This window comes from Rhinatrema bivittatum, chromosome 1 (genome assembly GCF_901001135.1).
Source record: "Rhinatrema bivittatum chromosome 1, aRhiBiv1.1, whole genome shotgun sequence".
Lineage (NCBI taxonomy): Eukaryota > Metazoa > Chordata > Amphibia > Gymnophiona > Rhinatrematidae > Rhinatrema > Rhinatrema bivittatum.
The window spans coordinates 383764507-383782805 of NC_042615.1; the positions used below are offsets into that span (position 1 = coordinate 383764507).

General features: G+C 47.6%; 1 protein-coding gene across 2 annotated transcripts in view; it reads left to right on the forward strand.

Annotated features, from left to right (window-relative positions):
* FNTA (farnesyltransferase, CAAX box, alpha) overlaps positions 1–18299 on the forward strand; it is a 64263-nt gene that overhangs the window by 32025 nt on the left and 13939 nt on the right. For both annotated transcript variants that reach the window (XM_029601156.1, XM_029601165.1), the window contains exons 5-7: positions 8400–8526; positions 8813–8961; positions 17033–17095. In XM_029601156.1, the coding sequence (XP_029457016.1) occupies positions 8400–8526; positions 8813–8961; positions 17033–17095 (339 nt within the window). The remainder of the gene's footprint in view (positions 1–8399; positions 8527–8812; positions 8962–17032; positions 17096–18299) is intronic.

An 18299-nucleotide genomic window follows, 5' to 3' on the forward strand; every position in this document is an offset into this window, starting at 1 on the left:
GGGGGATTAATCTCATCAGATTGGGCAATTCTTAGCTGAAAATGATTCAAACATCTTCACTGAGCTCAGTGGGGGTGAGGCGAGGGTTATAAAACAAAGGAATAATCCCATTAACTTATGAATGAAGGCACCTAGTGCCATAGGTCAGTAGAAATTGGTTTCAATTGAGCTGGAAGCTGACAGGTCCATGTAGAATTGCTGGACCAAAAAAAATGGCATGTTCTTAATTTAGAAATTGCCGTCTTGATCATTTGGCAATAGTGTTGTCATGTGTATATATAGTTAGTGCACAGGGGCACTTTGGCATTTAGGAATTACATCCTGAGGTACAGCTGGTGAGAAGAGGAGTGTTACAGTCTCCCTGGTAGTGAAGTGACTGCAGGAGGTGAGGTGGGGAAGGGACGGGCAGGGAGAGAGTGGAAGCATGCAGAGGGAGGAGTGGGAAGTGGAGGAAATGAGCGGGGTGTAGAGGAAGGGGTGGCTAGGGTGAACAAGAATGCTGAGGGAAAGTGGGGAAGGAACAAGGATTGTGGTAGAAGTGAGTAAAAATGTGGTCGCCCAGCAAATCTGTGGATACTAATTACTAGTACACTAAGATTTTTTGTGTGGCAGTGAATGAAAATTGTCTAGCAAAATTTAAATGTAAAAAAATGTTAGAGGGAAATAGAAAAAAATGTTATCTGTTCCTTCTCTTTATCTATTTTAGCTTTTTCCATTCTCCTTTTCTTAAACTTCAGAATTTGTAAAAAGTCTTCATCTTGACTATATTTCAAGTAGACAGGGTGTATAACCCAAAAAACTGTGGTTTGTTTTTTTTGTTTTGTTCATATAGTCCCATTTGTGTTTGGAAGTAATGGGGTAGATTTTAAGAGGCGCGCGAACAGCCTACTTTTGCTTGCGCATCAGACTCAAGCAAAAGTACGCTGGATTTTAGTAGATACGCGCGGAGGCGCGCGTATCCACTAAAATCCTGGATCGGCGCGCGCAAGGCTATCGATTTTGTATAGCCTGCGCGCGCCGAGCCGCGCTGCCTCCCCCTGTTCCCTCCAAGGCCGCTCCGAAATCGGAGCGGCCTCGGAGGGAACTTTCCTTTGCCCTCCCCTCACCTTACCCTCCCTTCCCCTACCTAACCCACCCACCCGGCCCTGTCTACACCCCCCCCTTACCTTTGTCGGGGGATTTACGCCTCCCGGAGGGAGACGTAAATCCCCGCGCGCCAGCGGGCCTGCTGCGCGCCGGGCCGCGACCTGGGGGCGGGTACGGAGGGCGCGGCCACGCCCCCGGGCCGTGGCCACGCCCCGTACCCGCCCCCAAAACGCTGCCGACACGCCCCCGCAACGCCGCGCGCTCCGGCCCCGCCCCCCGACACGCCCCCCTCCGAGAACCCCGGGACGTACGCGAGTCCCAGGGCTCTGCGCGCGCCGGGAGGCCTATGTAAAATAGGCTTCCCGGCGCGCAGGGCCCTGCTCGCGTAAATCCGCCCGGTTTTGGGCGGATTTACGCGAGCAGGGCTCTGAAAATCCGCCCCAATGTGTGTAGAATAAAATAAGTTTTGAAACAGAATTGAGTGAACATGTCCACTATATACTTTTGTGTTGCGTACAAGCAATATCTGTTAAAGCTGCTGTGTTTCATCTCTTTGGGACTTTTTTGACTCCTAATCCTTATTAGATTTAAAAATAAATTTTTATTGAAAATGCTGCTTAAGAAACAGCTCACAAATTGAATGATACATTAACCAGTGTTCATTTAATACAAAACAAATAACTAAGCTAAACCAATACAGTTAAAAACAAAACAAAAAAAAAAAACCCAATCTTCTATGATCGCTATTAAAAGAAGCAAAATAAGTTGTGGACTTAATTTCAGCAAGTTTTTTATTTTCTTTTTTTTTTTTAAACTAAGGAATTGATACATTTGCTAAACCTGGCCCAAAAATCTCTGTAACCCCATATGTGATGAATTGTGGCTACAGTTTTATCCATTTCACCTGTTGTCTTTAGTATGAACTTTCTATATATATAAATATACTTTTTTTTAAATTTACATTTTATAAATTTTTATCTTTTTATGATTGTGCAAGCATCTGTATGCTTTATTTGGACCTATCTACCTCCTGGTAAACAAACGTTCCCCATGTAGCAATCCTAAATTGGCAGATCTACCATGATGGATCCTACTTAGGGCAAATGATTATTTTAATTTTTTCTGAGGACAAGCAGGATGGTAGGCCTCACACATGGGTGACATCAGATGGAGCCTCGACACGAAAAACTTCTATGTCAAAGTTTCTAGAGCTTTGACTTGGCACACTGAGCATGCCTAGCATGCCCTATACCACATGTCCACACGGTACTTCTCCAGTCTCTTTTTTTTATTTCCCACGGAGCTGTAAGCATCGTTGTTTAAGTGAGCTCACTTTGGCTTTTTTGGCCTTTTGTGGAAAACCTTTTTTTTTTTTTTTCTCATTTTCTTTGTGAGGTTTGAGGCTAGGTTCCTCTTGGTGGTTCCCCGTAGTGTTCCTGATCAGGGTTTTCAACACTTATAGTAAGTTTCCTTTTTTGGTTGATTCCACCGTGACAGCAGTGCCGCTGTGCCCTCTGGCCATCATCAACGCCCATCGCTATCTGTTTTTTTTTTTTTTTTTTGTTTTGTTTTTTGCATCCCTTTTATTTCGTCCCATCATGGCCACATCTGATTTTGGCAATGCCCTCTGTGCTCTAGGACCATGTCCATTACAGACCCCCATGAGACATGTGTCCTCTGCCTGGAGGCATCGCATGCCATCCAGTGTTGCCACTTATGCGCTCAAATGACCCTGAAGGGTCATAGTCTTCGGCTCGACAAGATGGAATAGCTCTTTGGGCCAAGGAAGACCGAGCCATAGGCATCGGCACTGATGGACCTCTGAGCTGCACCAAATGACACCATGCCATTGACATCAGTAGGACCATCGGTTCTGTTGGTGCCGTCAGATAGGGGTGCCAGAGACTGTCCACCATCAATTTTTTCCAGGCAGATAGTTGGGTTCCTCGTCAACTGCCTCCGCATCGGGGAAGGTCCGGGTCAAACGTTGAAGGAAGCCAAAGAAGCACCAGTCCCCGTCTATGCACAGTGCCGGGCATGGGGATGTACTGGCTCATGCCGTAATGCCCACAAAGTGACCCTGCGGCGAGGAATGCCAGTCCTCCATGAGTGCTGGGGCTCTGCCATGGTCTCCACCAGTCCCGAAGCTAGTCACCGATCTGTTTCACAGGTCCAAAGAGGATCTGTCCATTCCTCCTTCCTCTGCTGGTGTTGGCATCAGCAGCATTCTAGCAGGAGCTGGAGTGGTGAGTCCAGCTGGCAGTGGAACAGGAAATGCAGGGCATCTGTCCTGTGGCACCGATGGCACCAGAGCTGGTACCTTTTGTCCTGGAACCATTGCTGGACAAGCTCAATGCACTCATCGGTGCATTACTGACCCAGCTGGCTTGGGTTCCTGAGACAGTATCGGTGCCCATCCGGGGCACCACAACTGCCTCCTGCTAATATGGTGGTTGTTGCCAGTGCCTCTAAGAAATAAGCTCCACCAAGGCCTGTGGCCCCCTGTTGAGCTTTGCTGGTGCCTGCACCTCTGGATGAAGGCCAAGCACCTAGGACCCCATCCCCTGTTTACAGTGAGGATGAAGGTCCCTATGACCTCTGAGGGGAGGATACCTTGGAGTCCTGCTCTGAGGATCTCCCTTCAGACCCTTCTCCAGAAGAACGAAGGAAGTCTCCACCTGAGGACTTAACATTTCGCAGGGTTTGTGAGAGTGATGGCAAAAGCTATCCCATTTCAGTTACTGATAGAGGAAGATGCCAAGCACAAAATGCTTGATCCTCCAGTTCGTGGAGGATCCTAAAGAGATCGTGGCAGTCCTGGTGCATGATATCCTTAAGTCGCTGCTGAGGATATGGGAACAACTTCTCACAGTGCTTCCCATTAACAAGAAGACTGACAGGGTTTACCTCATCCAAAAGGCTGCCGGATTCAATAAGCGTCAGCTGCCCCACCAGTCTGTGGTAGTCTAATTTGCTCTCGAGAGCCAAGTGCACTCGGACCCATTCGTTGGAACCCCCAGGGAAGGACCACAGAGCGGGTGCTCTTAGGAGAAAAGTGTTTCAGGGGGCTATGCTCATTGCCTGCATAGCTTCCTAGCTTCCTATCAGCTCTACATGAGTCAGTACTCGTGGGACATCTAGAAACAGGTGCAGGAGATGGCCAAGCAGCTGCCTCAATAGCAGCAGGACACCCTCATGTCGCTGGTGCATAAGGGCCTGAAGTGTGGAAAACCCGAGGTCTGAGCGACCTATGATGTTCTCGAGACAGTATAGAGGGTCTCTGCAGTGGGAATTGGCACCCACAGAATGGCAAGGCTGCGGGCTTTAGAGCTCCGACTGGAGGTGCAGGAACCACTTGCTGTCGTGCCGTGTACTGGGGAGAATCTCTCTTCAGAGAGAAGATGAGGGACATGGTGGCCCAGCTTCGGAACCACCATAAGACCCTCCAACTCTCTGCCAGGACTCCAGACCTGTCCTCCTCTTTTAGGAGGTCAGTGAGATCGGGAAACAAGAAGTCTTTCTTTCACCAGAGGAAGTACTATCCTCTGCCCCCTTGCTCCCATCAACAGCATCAGGGTTCCCGCAGCTTTCCAAGACAGCAGAGAACCCCTAAGCCCAGCCAGTGCCTCAGTGAATTCCAAGGATGGGGTTTTGATTGGGTTGTAGGGAGTGTAGGCCAGTCACCTGTACCTGGGACTTTGGACCCTCCGGTCAGGGGCAGGCTGCGGTTCTTTGCAAACTGGTAGCCCAGTATAACCTCAGACCAGTGGGTTTTTTCCATCGTCTGTCAAGGGTACCAATTGAATCTATTGGGTGTCCCACCAAATTGCCCTCCGGGCCCATTTTGGGGGCCTGTAACATATCAGGACTGCTAATGGAGCTCTTCTCCCTCTTAATGGCCAGAGTGGTAGAATTTGTCCCACCAGGGCTAACCCGGTGGGACAAATTCCTGATTCCAAAGAAAAAAGGACTCCGTCCCATCCTGGACCTAAGGGCCTTGAACAGATTTCTCAAAAAAGCTAAGTTTCCCTGTGCAACTTGATCCCCCTTTTGCAAAAAGGGGACTGGCTATGCTCCCTCGATCCAAAGGACACATACTTCCTGAGACTGAGGAAGATCTCTGTGTGAGTGTATCTCTAATATGTGGTAGGAAAACAGCATTTCTAGTTCTGGGTGTTGCCATTCAGGCTAAAGTCGGCCCTATGAGTCTTCACAAAATGTCTGGCCATGTTGGCAGTGCAACTCCACAGGCTGGGGGTGCATGTTTTCCCTTATCTGGACGGTTGGCTGGTCAAGAGGACATCTCAGGCAGGGGCAGTCAGGACTGTGTGCTTGACCATCCGGATGTTGGAGTTGCTAGGATTCGTCATCAACTAACCCAAAGGCCTGTCATCTCTTTTGCACTTTATGGAAGCTCTGCTAGACAGGGCTCAGGCCAAGGCTTTCCTGACTCACTAAGGGCCATCCCTTTGACCATCGTGGCAGAGCCAGCAGGTGTCAGCCTGGCACATGTTGAGGCTGTTGGGCCATATGGCCGCAACTGTGTATGTCACTCCCTTGGCAGGGTTACACATGCATAGAGCCTGATGGATCCTGAGGTCACAGTGGTGCCAGGCCATGCAGAACCTCCAGGATTGAATCAGAGTCATCTCGCGTCTCTGGGACTCATCCTGGTGGCCAGTACTTTAAAATCTGGAATGGGGGATCTCTTTTCAAAGTCCTTCTACCCAAATTGTCCTAACAACGGATGCGGCCACCCTGGGCTGGGGAGCTCATGAGATGGGCTCAGTATCTAGGGTCTCTGGTCTGCTCATCAACTTCCTGGAACTTCAGGCGATAAGATACATACTATGGACTTTCAGAAATTCTGTCCAACAAACTTGTCCTGATCTAAACCGATAACCATGTAGAGATGTGGTAGGTCAACAAGCAGGGAGGGCACGGGCTCGTACCTTCTATGTCAGGACGAAGAATGTGGTAGCGGACAGACTGAAGTCGAGCCTTCAGACCCCACGAGTGGTCCCTGGACCATGGGGTGATGAATTGGCTATTCCGCCTCTGGGTGAGCCTTGCGACAGGAAGGTGCCTTGATTTCTGCTCCCTGTACAGGTTAGATGGCAAACCAACCTCTGACACCCTTGCCCCTCGTTGGGGCAAGGGTCTTCTGTATAAGTATCCTCCAATTCCTTTAGTAGCGAAGACTCTCTATTGAAGCTTCACACAGACAAGGGGACTATGATCCTCATAGCCCCTTATTGGCCGAGACAAATCTGGGTTCCACTCCTCGAGAGTTCTCCATCCGGAAACCAGTAAGCCTGAGGAATTTCTCCAGATCTCATCATCCAAGATCGAGACAGGTTGCAACATCCCAACCTGTACGCGCTGTCGCTCATAGCTTGGATGTTGAGAAGTTTAATTCTGCAACCACTCAATCTCTCAGAAGATGTCTCTGGTCCTGGTAGCTTTTAGAAAGCATTCCGCTAGAAAGTCCTCTAGACTGAAGTGAGGAGGTTTTCCATGTGGTGTGAGCGGAAGGCCCTAGATCTGTTCTCCTGCCCCACAGAAAAACTGCTCAATTACCTCCTACACCTATCAGAGGCTGGCTTAAAAACCAACTCTCTTATTGTTCATCTCTGTGCAATTGGCGCACACCACCATGGTGTAGATGGTATGCCCATCTCTGTACAGCCTATAGTTGTACCATTCATGTGGTGGTAGCTCAGCTGATGAAAGTTCCTTTTGCGCCACTGAGAACCTGTGACCTGAAGTACTGAAATAGTAGGGCATATTTTTGGTAGCGGTCACCTCAGAGCACAGGATCAGCGAGCTCCAGGCTTAGTGACTTATCCACCTTTACACTAAGTTTTTTTTTTTATCATGACACGTGGTCTTGCGTACGCACACTAAATTCCTGCCTAAGGTGATGACGGACTTCCATCTTAACCAGTCCATCATCCTATCAACATTCTTTCCCAGGCCCCATTTGTACCAAGGTGAATGAGCACGGCACAGTTTGGATTGCAAGTGATCCTTAGCCTTCTATCTAGAGCAGACAGAAGCCCACCCAACTTTTTATTCCTTTTGATAGGAATAGGTTGGATGTCGTTGTTGCCAAACAGTATCCAATTGGCTAGCAGATTGCATCTCCTTCTGTTATGCCCAGGCAAGACAGCATCTTGGGGATCATGTCAAGGCTCATTCTGTCAGAGCTATGGCAGCATCAGTAGCCCACTTGTGAGTATTTCCCATGGAGGAGATCTGCATGGCTTAAATGTGAAGTTCTCTCCAAACATTCACATCTCACTATTGTCTGGATAGGGATGGCCAACATGACAGTAGGTTCAGCCAGTTTGTCCTTTTGGAATCTTTGAGGTGTAGAACCCAACTCTCCCTGCCTAGGGCCTGTTGCTTGGGTTCAGGCTGTCTCCTCCCTCTGTTACCAATAGCACTGTTGTTCTGCCCATTTCATACCTGGTTAGGAGTCTGTTGGTCCCCTTTTGTGTTGGGGAGCAGCCTGGAGCTAGGGATTCACCTATTTTGTGAGGACTACCATCCTGCTTGTCCTCAGAGAAAGCAGAGCTGCTAACCTGTAACAGGTGTTCTCAGAGGACAGCAGGAGGTTAGTCCTCACGAAACCCGCCCGCCACCTCAGAGTTGGTTTTCTCCTAATTTTTCTTTTATATATAATTCTGTTATAAAACTGGAGAGGGACCCAACATGACGCATGGTATAGGGCATGCTGGACGTGCTCAGTGTGCCAAGTCAGAGTTCTAGAAACTTTGACATAAGTTTTTTTTCCATGTCCAGGCTCCATCTGATGATGATACCCATGTATGAGGACTAATATCTTGCTGCCCTCGGAGAACACCTGCTACAGGTAAGAAACTCTGCTATTGCCTGTAAACAGTCTCATCACTCTTACAATTTCAGATGTAACTCTTTGTTTTGGTGCCTGCTCTGTGTGAGAGCTTCCAAAGGGGAGAGTAAAACTGCTGTTTACTTAGGGCTGAGTAAGTTAGGCACAATGAAGTAAGTGCCCTGAGCAAAATTCAGTGTCAGTGGGGTAAGACTTGAACTCAAGAATGTCTGGACTCTCCTGGCTCCTCCTTTTAGTAGTCCCACTTCTTTCATCACCATTGCTAATGAGTGCCTATATTAACTCTACTATTACTACTTCACACTTCTATAACGCTACTTGAAGTACGCAGCACTGTATAAGAATTTTGCATACTTTCTGCCAAAAAATAATGCATAGTAAAGGAAGAGCATTGATGGCAGAGCAAAAATCCTTTTCTTTGGAATTTTCCTTGCAGGCATCACAGACGAGTGCTGGTAGAGTGGCTGAAGGATCCCTCCCAAGAGCTTGAGTTCATAGCTGATATCCTAAGCCAGGATGCCAAAAATTACCATGCCTGGCAGCATAGGCAGTGGGTCATTCAGGTATTACACTTGTTTTTATTGGAAGATATGTGCACGGTTTATGCCATCCTCTTTAAATGATGCTTCCAGAGGAAATACAGAAAGTACAAATGCATGTTTATTCATTTTATAAACCTTTTAGAAACTTCTGGAAATGTAAGAGCTGATGTACCAGGAAATTGTGTGGCTTTTAATAAAAACTGAAAATCTCTGGTAGCCTGATACGTTTGTTGCTACTTTGGTTTTCAGTTATGTGCCAGCAGTGTTAGGACAATTGCAACATTTGTTTCCTGTGCTACTCCTTCAGGAATTCAAGCTGTGGGATAATGAGCTGCAGTACGTGAGTCGACTACTGAAGGAGGATGTGCGAAATAACTCTGCCTGGAACCAGAGATACTTTGTAATTGCTAACACCACAGGATACAGTGATCCAGTCATCCTCCAGAGAGAAGTCCAGTAAGTTCAGTAATCTATGGCCTGCTGCGCTGTTGTTTTTGCTTTTAAATATGGGGACGTGGTACCAAGAAATCTAAAGCTGAAAATTCATATTTTAATTTTTAAAGCAAAAATAATGTGCCACAAAATTTGTATCTTCTTGTAAGGCAAACAGCTTACATGAATCATGTGTGGATCACATGGCTGCTCAACTTGGTCCATGTTGAGAATTTTGGGTCTTGTGGCTTCCAAGGTTTATATAACTCCTATGGCACATCTCCTCCATATGAGACATGCTTAGTGGATTCAGGGCACTTGAAGACTTCAGGAAAACCTCTATCAAGAGAGAGTGCAGACACTGTCTATTTTGGTGGCTCTCCCATTCCATTTGATCTTTGTTTTACTATTCCAAGTCCCTTACCGCGTTGTTTAACTACAAATGATTTCAATGTGGGTTTGGGAACCCGCTAGCAAGGACTTTGCATCCAGGGCCTCCGATCTTAGCAACCTTCTGGAGCTACGGGCAGTTCTAAATTCTCTGAAGGCTTTCAAGTGGAATGGACTCGAGGCCATAGGAAGCTCACCCAGACTTGGAGTGTGGTATCAAAGCACATAATTTCTAATTAAGTAGCAGTTTCATCTCCTTTTGTTATGCCCCCGCGGGCCTGACCTTAGAGGGATATGTCAAGGCCCAAGATATTAGGGTCATTAGTCACTCATCTAAGGTCTGCCTCCACCAAGGAGATTTGCAAGACTGAAACCTGGAGTTCAGTTCACACATTCATCCAGTAGGGTAGTAGTGATGAACAGACAGTTCAAAACCTATCTTTTTCAAGAGCAGAACTTAACCTCAACCCTACTAGGGCCAATTTTTATATTCATATTGTCTTCCCTCTTTTTTATTACAAATTACCAAACAAAAATTGCCTGCCATTTGGCCATTATGGTTCTCCCTTTTGTTGTTGTAGACAACGTTTAGCTAGGGTGTCTTGTGTGTGACTCTGAGCTACGTTGCTTACAAATGATGACAGTTCACCAGTCTCAAACTCACCCATCTTCCCTTTTGTTTTGTCTGCTAGTCAAAACTAAATAAAACAGATGGGAACATTTCCTCTTTCACAAAAGCCCTAAACAAACCAGGGGTGCACAGCTGATCTTGTCTTGAGTACAAGCTAGAAGTTATTAGTAACCTACTAAAGCATATTAATGTTAAAATCAAACCGCCTAACTTGTTCCTAACAATCAGGATTAACTTACACACTTAGTTTATTATTTTAAATTGTTACCGTACTATGATGGCACATGAGTAATTTGTAATCTATATTTGTAATCTATATCACCTTCTGTAAACCGTTGTGATGGTTATTTAACTTAACGATGGTATAGAAAAGTTTTTAAATAAATACATGAAAACGTGCTTAACAATCTTCTGTAATAAACAGCTGCATGTAATGGTTTATTCCATTGTGATTAAGATGAGATTTCCTAACGTGTAACAGATGGACTCAGGACCAATGGGTATAGTGTACTCCTGATAGCAGTTGGAGACGGAGTCAGATTTCAATCTGACATCAGCCCTACTACATTTACCCCTGCAGGAAGTGCAGCTCTCCAGTATTTTCTGTCTCCATAGCAGTTAGGGACTCTATGCACGCTAGCACAGCGTTAGAGTCATTTTACCAAAGAGAACCAAATTAAGAAGAAAATTTTACCTCTACAGAGAGCCCCGCTCTCCTGCGATGACACCCGTTGGGTCCCTCCCCCATTTGAAATTTCCCGAAGAGATTTCCGCGATCCCTCGAAGGTAAGCCTCGGTCTGGCGGCCGACCCTCGGTGGGGACCTAGCCCCCGACATCGGGTGAGGCTGAGAGGCAGCGGGTGCAACCTCGAGCGCGGCGGTGAAGGTATTTTCCCTCTTTCACTCCCACCCGGAACGAAATTGGGAAGCGCCGAGACAAGGTAAGGTAGAAATCTTTTTAAAAGTCTCCGGGCTCCAAAGCTCGAGGAGACGCACAGATCGCCACCTGGGACCAGTGCCACCGGGTTGATCGGCCCTAGCAGGGCTAGACCCCAGTCAGATCTGAAGGCCCTCCCACGTGGAGACCCTCCGAGGTGGTCGCAGTTATCATTTTGGCTCTGTTCACCACCCTGTCCGCCGTTTCGATCCGTGCACACAAATACCTTGTGCGCACAACGTCACACGCACAAGTACCAGGCGCAAAAGCGACGCGCTTAACCACGCGCTTACTGTGCCGGGTGCATAATTTCGACCTGTGTGCACAAGAGTGCGCACATCTCCTTGCACACGCGCACCAAACCTACGCGCGCAACTTCGATGCACACCGGAGCGCACAACTGTATTATACGCACACAAGCCATGGCACCACCAGAAAAAAAAACTCAAAGCTCAGGGCCTTTGCGCAGCATGCCACATTAGAGCTGCACAGCATGAGGAGGCCACGGCCCAGTGTATACAGTGCGAAGAGGCCCTAGGGGACCCAACTCATGGCCCACACCAGCCTCTCGAGCAGTACGCCAGACCTAGCATTACCCAGCGGGACCCCCCCCCCCCTCAAATGGGTCTCCCCAGGGATACGGCACCCCCTAGTCTAGACCCAGCATCTATCTCCTGGGTGGAATGCTTCAAAGGTCTGCATACCTTCGTCCACATGCAACCGGGGCCTCCTATAATGCGACCTTAGGCTCCACCAGAGGACCTCAACAGGCCGGGGCCCTCTATGCCCAGGGAAGTGATCCCAATGCCCAAAAGCCCCACCTTCGGGGACACGGACATCTCAGATGAGGAGTCAGAACCCCCTGGAGGAAGGGGAACTCCCTCCGGGGACAGAACCCCATCGAACCATGAGATGCTTCTTCACCAAGGATGAGCTTCCAGACCTGGTCACACACACCGCTTAAAAGAGCTTGTCATCCCGGGCACAAGTGCCTCGGGGGAACTTAAGATGAGCCCACTATTGGAGGGACTCTGTCAGACCTCCCGCCATATCCCACTATTACAAGCCATCCAGCAACTAATTGACCTGGAATGGGATGCCCCAGAAATCACGTTCAAAGGGGGCCGGGCTCTGGCAGCCACGTACCCTCTGGACCCAGCCGTCAACGATCTCCTGGCATGTCCGAAAGTGGATGCCATGGTCTGTGCGGTCTTAAAGCGCACTACTATCCTGGTGGAGGGAGGAGCAGCACGCAAGGATGCTCAAGACAGATGTCTGGAATCTATCCTCAAACAGTCCTTTGATGTCTCCACTATGTCTTTACAGATCACAGCCTGCTGTGCCATGGTGACAGATGCCTGCTTAGCACAGACCAGGAACAACACTCATGGGGAAGCCCTGGAACCAGCTGTATCATTCCTCATGGACGCCGCTTCAGATCTGGTACGCACAGCAGCTAGAGGAGTCTCATCCGCTGTGGCAGCCAGAAGACAAATCTGGCTCTGAAACTGGTCAGCCGATGCATCCTCCAAAACGAGACTCACAAGGATGCCTTTCAAGGGAACACTTCTGTTTGGAAGCGAACTAGAGAAACTAGCCAACAAATGGGGCGAGTCCCCAGTGCCACGGCTACCGGAGGACAGGCATAAGAGAAACCAGCGATTCTTCCCCCGGACTTCCAGGGGCAGAGGATCACAGCGCTTCAACCCATATAGAAGCTCATATCAAGCGGCCCACCCCACAGGCTGCAGCCAGTCCTTTCAGAATAAGCACAATAAAGGGGGAGTTAGCTCGGGCTCAGGCCCCAGCCGCACCCCACAATGAAAAAATCAGCCGACCCATCCAAAGGAAGAAGCCATAGGGGGCAGACTGGCCCTATTCTACCAAAGATGGGTCGAGAACTTTGGACAAGTGGGTCCTATCCATCATTCGAGAGGGATATTACCTGGATTTCCACCACCTCCCTCCGGACAAGTTTGAGGAATCCCCCTGCCACGACCCTTCCAAGAGAATGGCAGTGGAAGCTACACTGACAGATTACTAGCCTTAGAGGCTATAACACCGGTGCCTCCACAACAAATAAATACTGGCCATTATTCCATCTATTTTATCGTTCCCAAGAAGGAAGGAATGTTCAGACCTATCCTGGACCTCAAGGCGGTCAACCATCACCTGAAGATTCCTAGCTTCCGCATGGAAACCCTATGCTCAGTAATAAGGGCGTTACAACCGGAGAGTTTCTTACCTCCCTGGATCTGTCGGAAGCCTACCTACACATTCCGATCCATCAAGAGCATCAGCGTTTTCTACGCTTCTCGATCCTGGACCGTCAGTACCAGTTCCGGGCACTACCTTTCGGGTTAGCCACTGCATCCCAGACGTTCACCAAGATCATAGTGGTGGTGGTAGCAACACTGAGGAAGGAAGGAATCCGCGTGCACCCTTATCTAGACGATTGGCTGATCAGAGCGAAATCCCCAGAGGAAAGCCACCAGACAACCAAGAGTCAAAACTATACCGGAGAGCCTTGGGTGGGTGGTCAACACAAACAAGAGCTGCCTGCAGCCTTCCCAATCTCTAGAATACTTGGGAGATGGTTCGACACCAAACAAGACAAGGTCATCCTGACACCGACAAGGAGATCAAAACTGATGACCCTGTTGAGCAAACTTCGCCCCACAGCATGGGATTGCCTACAAGTTCTCGGCCTCATGGCATCCACACTGGAAGTAGTCTCATGGGCACGAGCTTACATGAGACCTGTAAAACGTTCACTATCACGATGGAATCCACTAAGAACATAAGAACATAGATGTCCCAGAATTACACTGTACGGCTTCAGCTCCCGGACAGAATTCGGGCCCAACTACGATGGTGGCTACAAGAAGCCCATCTGAGCCAGGGAATGAGACTATCCTCCCCAACCTGGATCCTACTCACCACGGATGCTAGCCTACCCAAGGGCAATGGAACGAAGAAGAGTCGGAATGGAACATCAATCGCCTAGAAGCCCGGGCAGTCAGACTAGCCTGCCTAAGGTTCGGTCACAGACTCCGAGGCAAAGCGTCAGAGTAATGTCGGACAACGCCACAACAGTGGCCTACATCAAACATCAGAGAGGAACGAGAAGCCAACAGGTGTCTCTGGAAATAGATCTCCTAATGTCTTGGGCAGAAGTGAATCTTCAAGAGATCTTGGCTGTCCACATTGCCGGGAAAGACAATGTCACAGCGGACTACCTCAGCAGAGAAAGCCTAGATCCAGGAGAATGGAAACTGTCAACCACAGCATTCCAATTGATAGTAAACCGTTGGGGAACACCAACCATGGACCTCCTGGCAAACCGGTCCAACGCCCAAGTACCCAGTTTCTTCAGCCGCAGGCAGGAACCCCAGTCCCAGGGAATCTATACCCTGGTACAGACCTGACCACAGGAGACTCTGTTACACGCCTTCCCGCCATGACTCCTATTGGGTGCAATCATCCACAAGATAGAACACCACAGGGGACCAGTACTTCTAGTAGCCCCGGACTGGCCAAGAAGACCGTGGTACGCAGACATGCGAAGACTGCTGGCAGGGAACCCCCTGCCGCTACTTCCACACAGAGACCTGCCCCAACAGGAACCGATCCTCTATGAGCATCTGCTCTATTCCTTCTTACGGTCTGGCCATTGAGAGGACTCGCCTAAGGAGGAGAGGATACTCAGGGGCAGTAATTGACACCCTACTCCGAGCACGCAAGTTCTCCACATCCCTAACATACATAAGGAATTGAAGAGTATTCGAAGCCTAGTGCGAGGACCACGACATCATACCAGGCTCAGTCAAAATTCCTGCGATTTTTGGAATTCCTACAGAAAGGATTGTCCCTCAACTCCATCAAGGTACAGGTGGCCGCATTGTCATGTTACGGAACCAAGAGCGAGAGTAGCAGCATAGCCTCTCACCCGGATGTCTCCTGCTTCCTGAAAGGAATCAAGCACATCAGACCACCCCTAAAGTGGCCGGTGCCTCTTTGGAACCTCAACCTGGTCCTAGATTTCCTAGCAGGAACTTCCTGCAGACCTCTCCACGGCCTGTCTCTCCGACTATTAACATTGAAGACAGCCTTCCTGCTGGCAGTCTATTCAGCCCGTCGTATATCTGAGCTACAAGCACTGTCCTACCGGGAGCCGTTCCTCAGACTCAACCTGGGAACCATCCAGTTACACACAGTTCCATCGTTCCTCCTCTTGACCAAATCATCTCGCTACCATCGCCAGATGAGCATAAGAATTCGGAAGAGGCTCGACATCTACGCCATCTCAACATCGGCAGACTCCTAGTCCGATACCTGGAAAGGTTGGAATCCATACGAAAGACGGACCATCTATTCGTTCTTCACAGCGGGAAGAAGCAAGGGGAAGCAGCCTCGCGAGCAACCCAAGCCCGCTGGATCAAAGAAGTCATCAAGGCGGCCTACGTAGAAGCAGGTAAACCACCGCCTTTACAAGTCAAGGCCCATTCTACTAGAGCCCAGGCAGTGTCCTGGTCAGAAACCAGGATGCTGTCATCCGCAGAGTTCTGCAGGACGGCGACATGGTCCTCCATCCACACTTTCTCCCAGTTTTACCGCCTGGATGTTCAGGCTCGGGAGGACACAGCATTTGCAAGGGCAGTACTAAGTGGGTCACGGGCAGCCTCCCACCCGGTTCGGGAGTAGCTTTTTTACATCACATTGGTCCTGAGTCTATCTGCTACACGCTAGGAAATGTAGAAATTACTTATCTGATAATTTCGTTTTCCTTAGTGAAGACAGATGGACTCAGTATTCCACCCATGGCTGCTGTTACTCATGGAATTCTCGGGGACATCCCCGGGAGTGAGTGAATCACGGGTAAGCCATGCTTTCCTTCATCTAGGACACCCACCCTACCGGGTGTCGATGTTTCTCGGTTGAGGGCACTAGCGGTCTCCAGCTATAGCCAATTCAACCAGTTCAAATTAATCAAGTTAACCAAGTTATTCAAATTATTCAGTCAGACATGTAGCCACAATGCTTTGAGGAGAATACTGAAGAGCTGCACTTCCTGCAGGGGGATATGTACTAGGGCTGACATCAATTTGAAATCTGATCTGTCTCCAACTGCTATCAGGAGTACACTATACCCATTGGTCCTAAGTCCATCTGTCTACCCTAAGGAAAACGAAATTATCAGGTAAGTAATTTCTCCATTTTCTAAAAATGAAAATTGAAAGGTCAAAAACATGAAATTGCTCATTTTTCTATTTCCACTTTGGGAACTTTTTAGTTGACTATATAGGATGCACACGGACTTTCGGCTCCCTTTTGAATCCAGATTGCATTTGTTTATTGCTGTATAAAAAACACTGTAAGCAAGATGATTTTCATCAAAGTCACAGACAAAAGTGAAATGGAATCTTGGCACAAAAAGGACACTTTTTTTTTTTTTTTTTTTTTTAATTTATTTTTATCCCAAATTGGTTTGGTTTGAGCAGCACAGGATTGTAACCAGAAACCATATTTTCATTGCACTGTGCCCATCAGAGGGTAGAGTCTTATGGAAGTCATGATTCCATCTTCTGCAGAAGGCTGCATAAATTTGATGTGCACTAATTGAGTTGATGAATGGAAAGATGCAAATACTAGGCATAAATGTTCCTATGTATTTTGTGATTAGAGTAGGGCTCTTTAGAAAAATAAACACACATGTGCTACATTGTGGTGGTCTCATATTATTTCAGACCGGAGCTGGATTCTGAAAGTATCTTTCTACCTCAGAGGGCATGTTCTTATAGTTAAGATTTAGATAAATGATGGGGGGAAAGTTCACAGTGCATGCTAATACTTTATTTGTCTTTTCATTGTATTATCCCTCAAGAATTCTGGGTGCACGCTCTATACCATTTCAAACTATTATAGGGATCCTAATATACAGTCCTTTTCAATGTTCTCAATACATGCTGCACACAGATCAAATATTTCACACAGTTTGTTAGGTTATAGATGGGACATCAAGTTAACATCAACAGAGTATCGGTAATTATGTTTCAAGGGTGAGAGGAGAGAGAAACTGAAATTGAACTTTGATTGCATGTTTCTCATCCATGTGATTTTTCTTTTACTTTTTACAGATATACTCTGGAAATGATAAAGATAGCCCCTCATAATGAAAGTGTGTGGAACTATTTAAGAGGGTGAGATATTTTAACTTCATAATCATTGGGTGTCATCTTGTTCAAGAAGGTGGCTTCCTCAAGGTGTTTTGTGAGGTACCTTCTGTTATTTTACTACAGTGTATTTGCCTGTTAATGGCCAAAGCATTGTTGAGCACGTTGAGTAATACCTTCCAATTTGAATTGCAGTCTCAGCAGTGTGACCCTAGCTTACTAATTCACTCAGTTGCAGATATGGAAAGCTTATTTTTATCCTTTTTTGTAAGTGAATTTTTAAAAGCTGCTTATACTAGATCCCACTTAAATATTACTAGTGACTCTGGTCTTAGGTCTACATATGACCAGTGGCAAGGAGAGTACAACAAGCAAAAGCTCTAGCTCAGTACCTGCCAAGTGAGTGGATAGGGCAGAGCTTTCCAAAGTGTGTGTCGCCTGCAGTGTGCCTGTGTATCGGGCAAGCCCGGTGCACGTGACATGGCAGAACAAGTAGTATACCGAGGAGAGGTCAGGGGGAGCCAATGCGGCCGCCGGTGGACCTCATCCCACTAGCGGCTGAGTAGTGAAGTATCGCTGTGCTGGAGACACACAGCAGGAAGATCGGCAGGGCCGTGGTGGAGCTCACATCACCATGGCCTGAAGAAAAAGGTCATGTCTAAACATGCAGGTGTTCCTCCTCCTTCCTGCCCTTAATTGTATATGTGAATGAAAAATTTATAAATAAAGAATTAAAAAAAAAAAAAAAAGCACAATATTTATTTATTTATTTATTTAGCATTTTTCTATACCGAACTTCATGGTTAAATACCATATCAGATCGGTTTACATCGAACGGGGGATAGAGAAAAACTTGTAACAGAAATGGAACAGTACAAAATAGGTTATGATATGAAGTTGCAGAGAGGAAGGTACAGAGGAAACAGAAAATTCTACTTTGAGAGGATGGTAGATGAACCTACCAGCAAATATAATAGAAACAAAATTGACAGAATTGAAACGGGTGAGGGGCACACGCAGCATAGTAATAGGGGCAGGTGGAGGCAACAGGTAGGAGAAATGAAGTGGGCTTGAGCATTTGTCTAGGTATATGAAACTTTATCAGGCCAAAAAGGAGAGAACAAGTCTATGTGCAGACAGAGGCAGTACAGCTGCATTGGGTTTCCAAGAAGGCTGGGTTACCTTGCATGGAATGGCTATGGTGGCAGCTTTAAAATCAACAAAGCCAAAC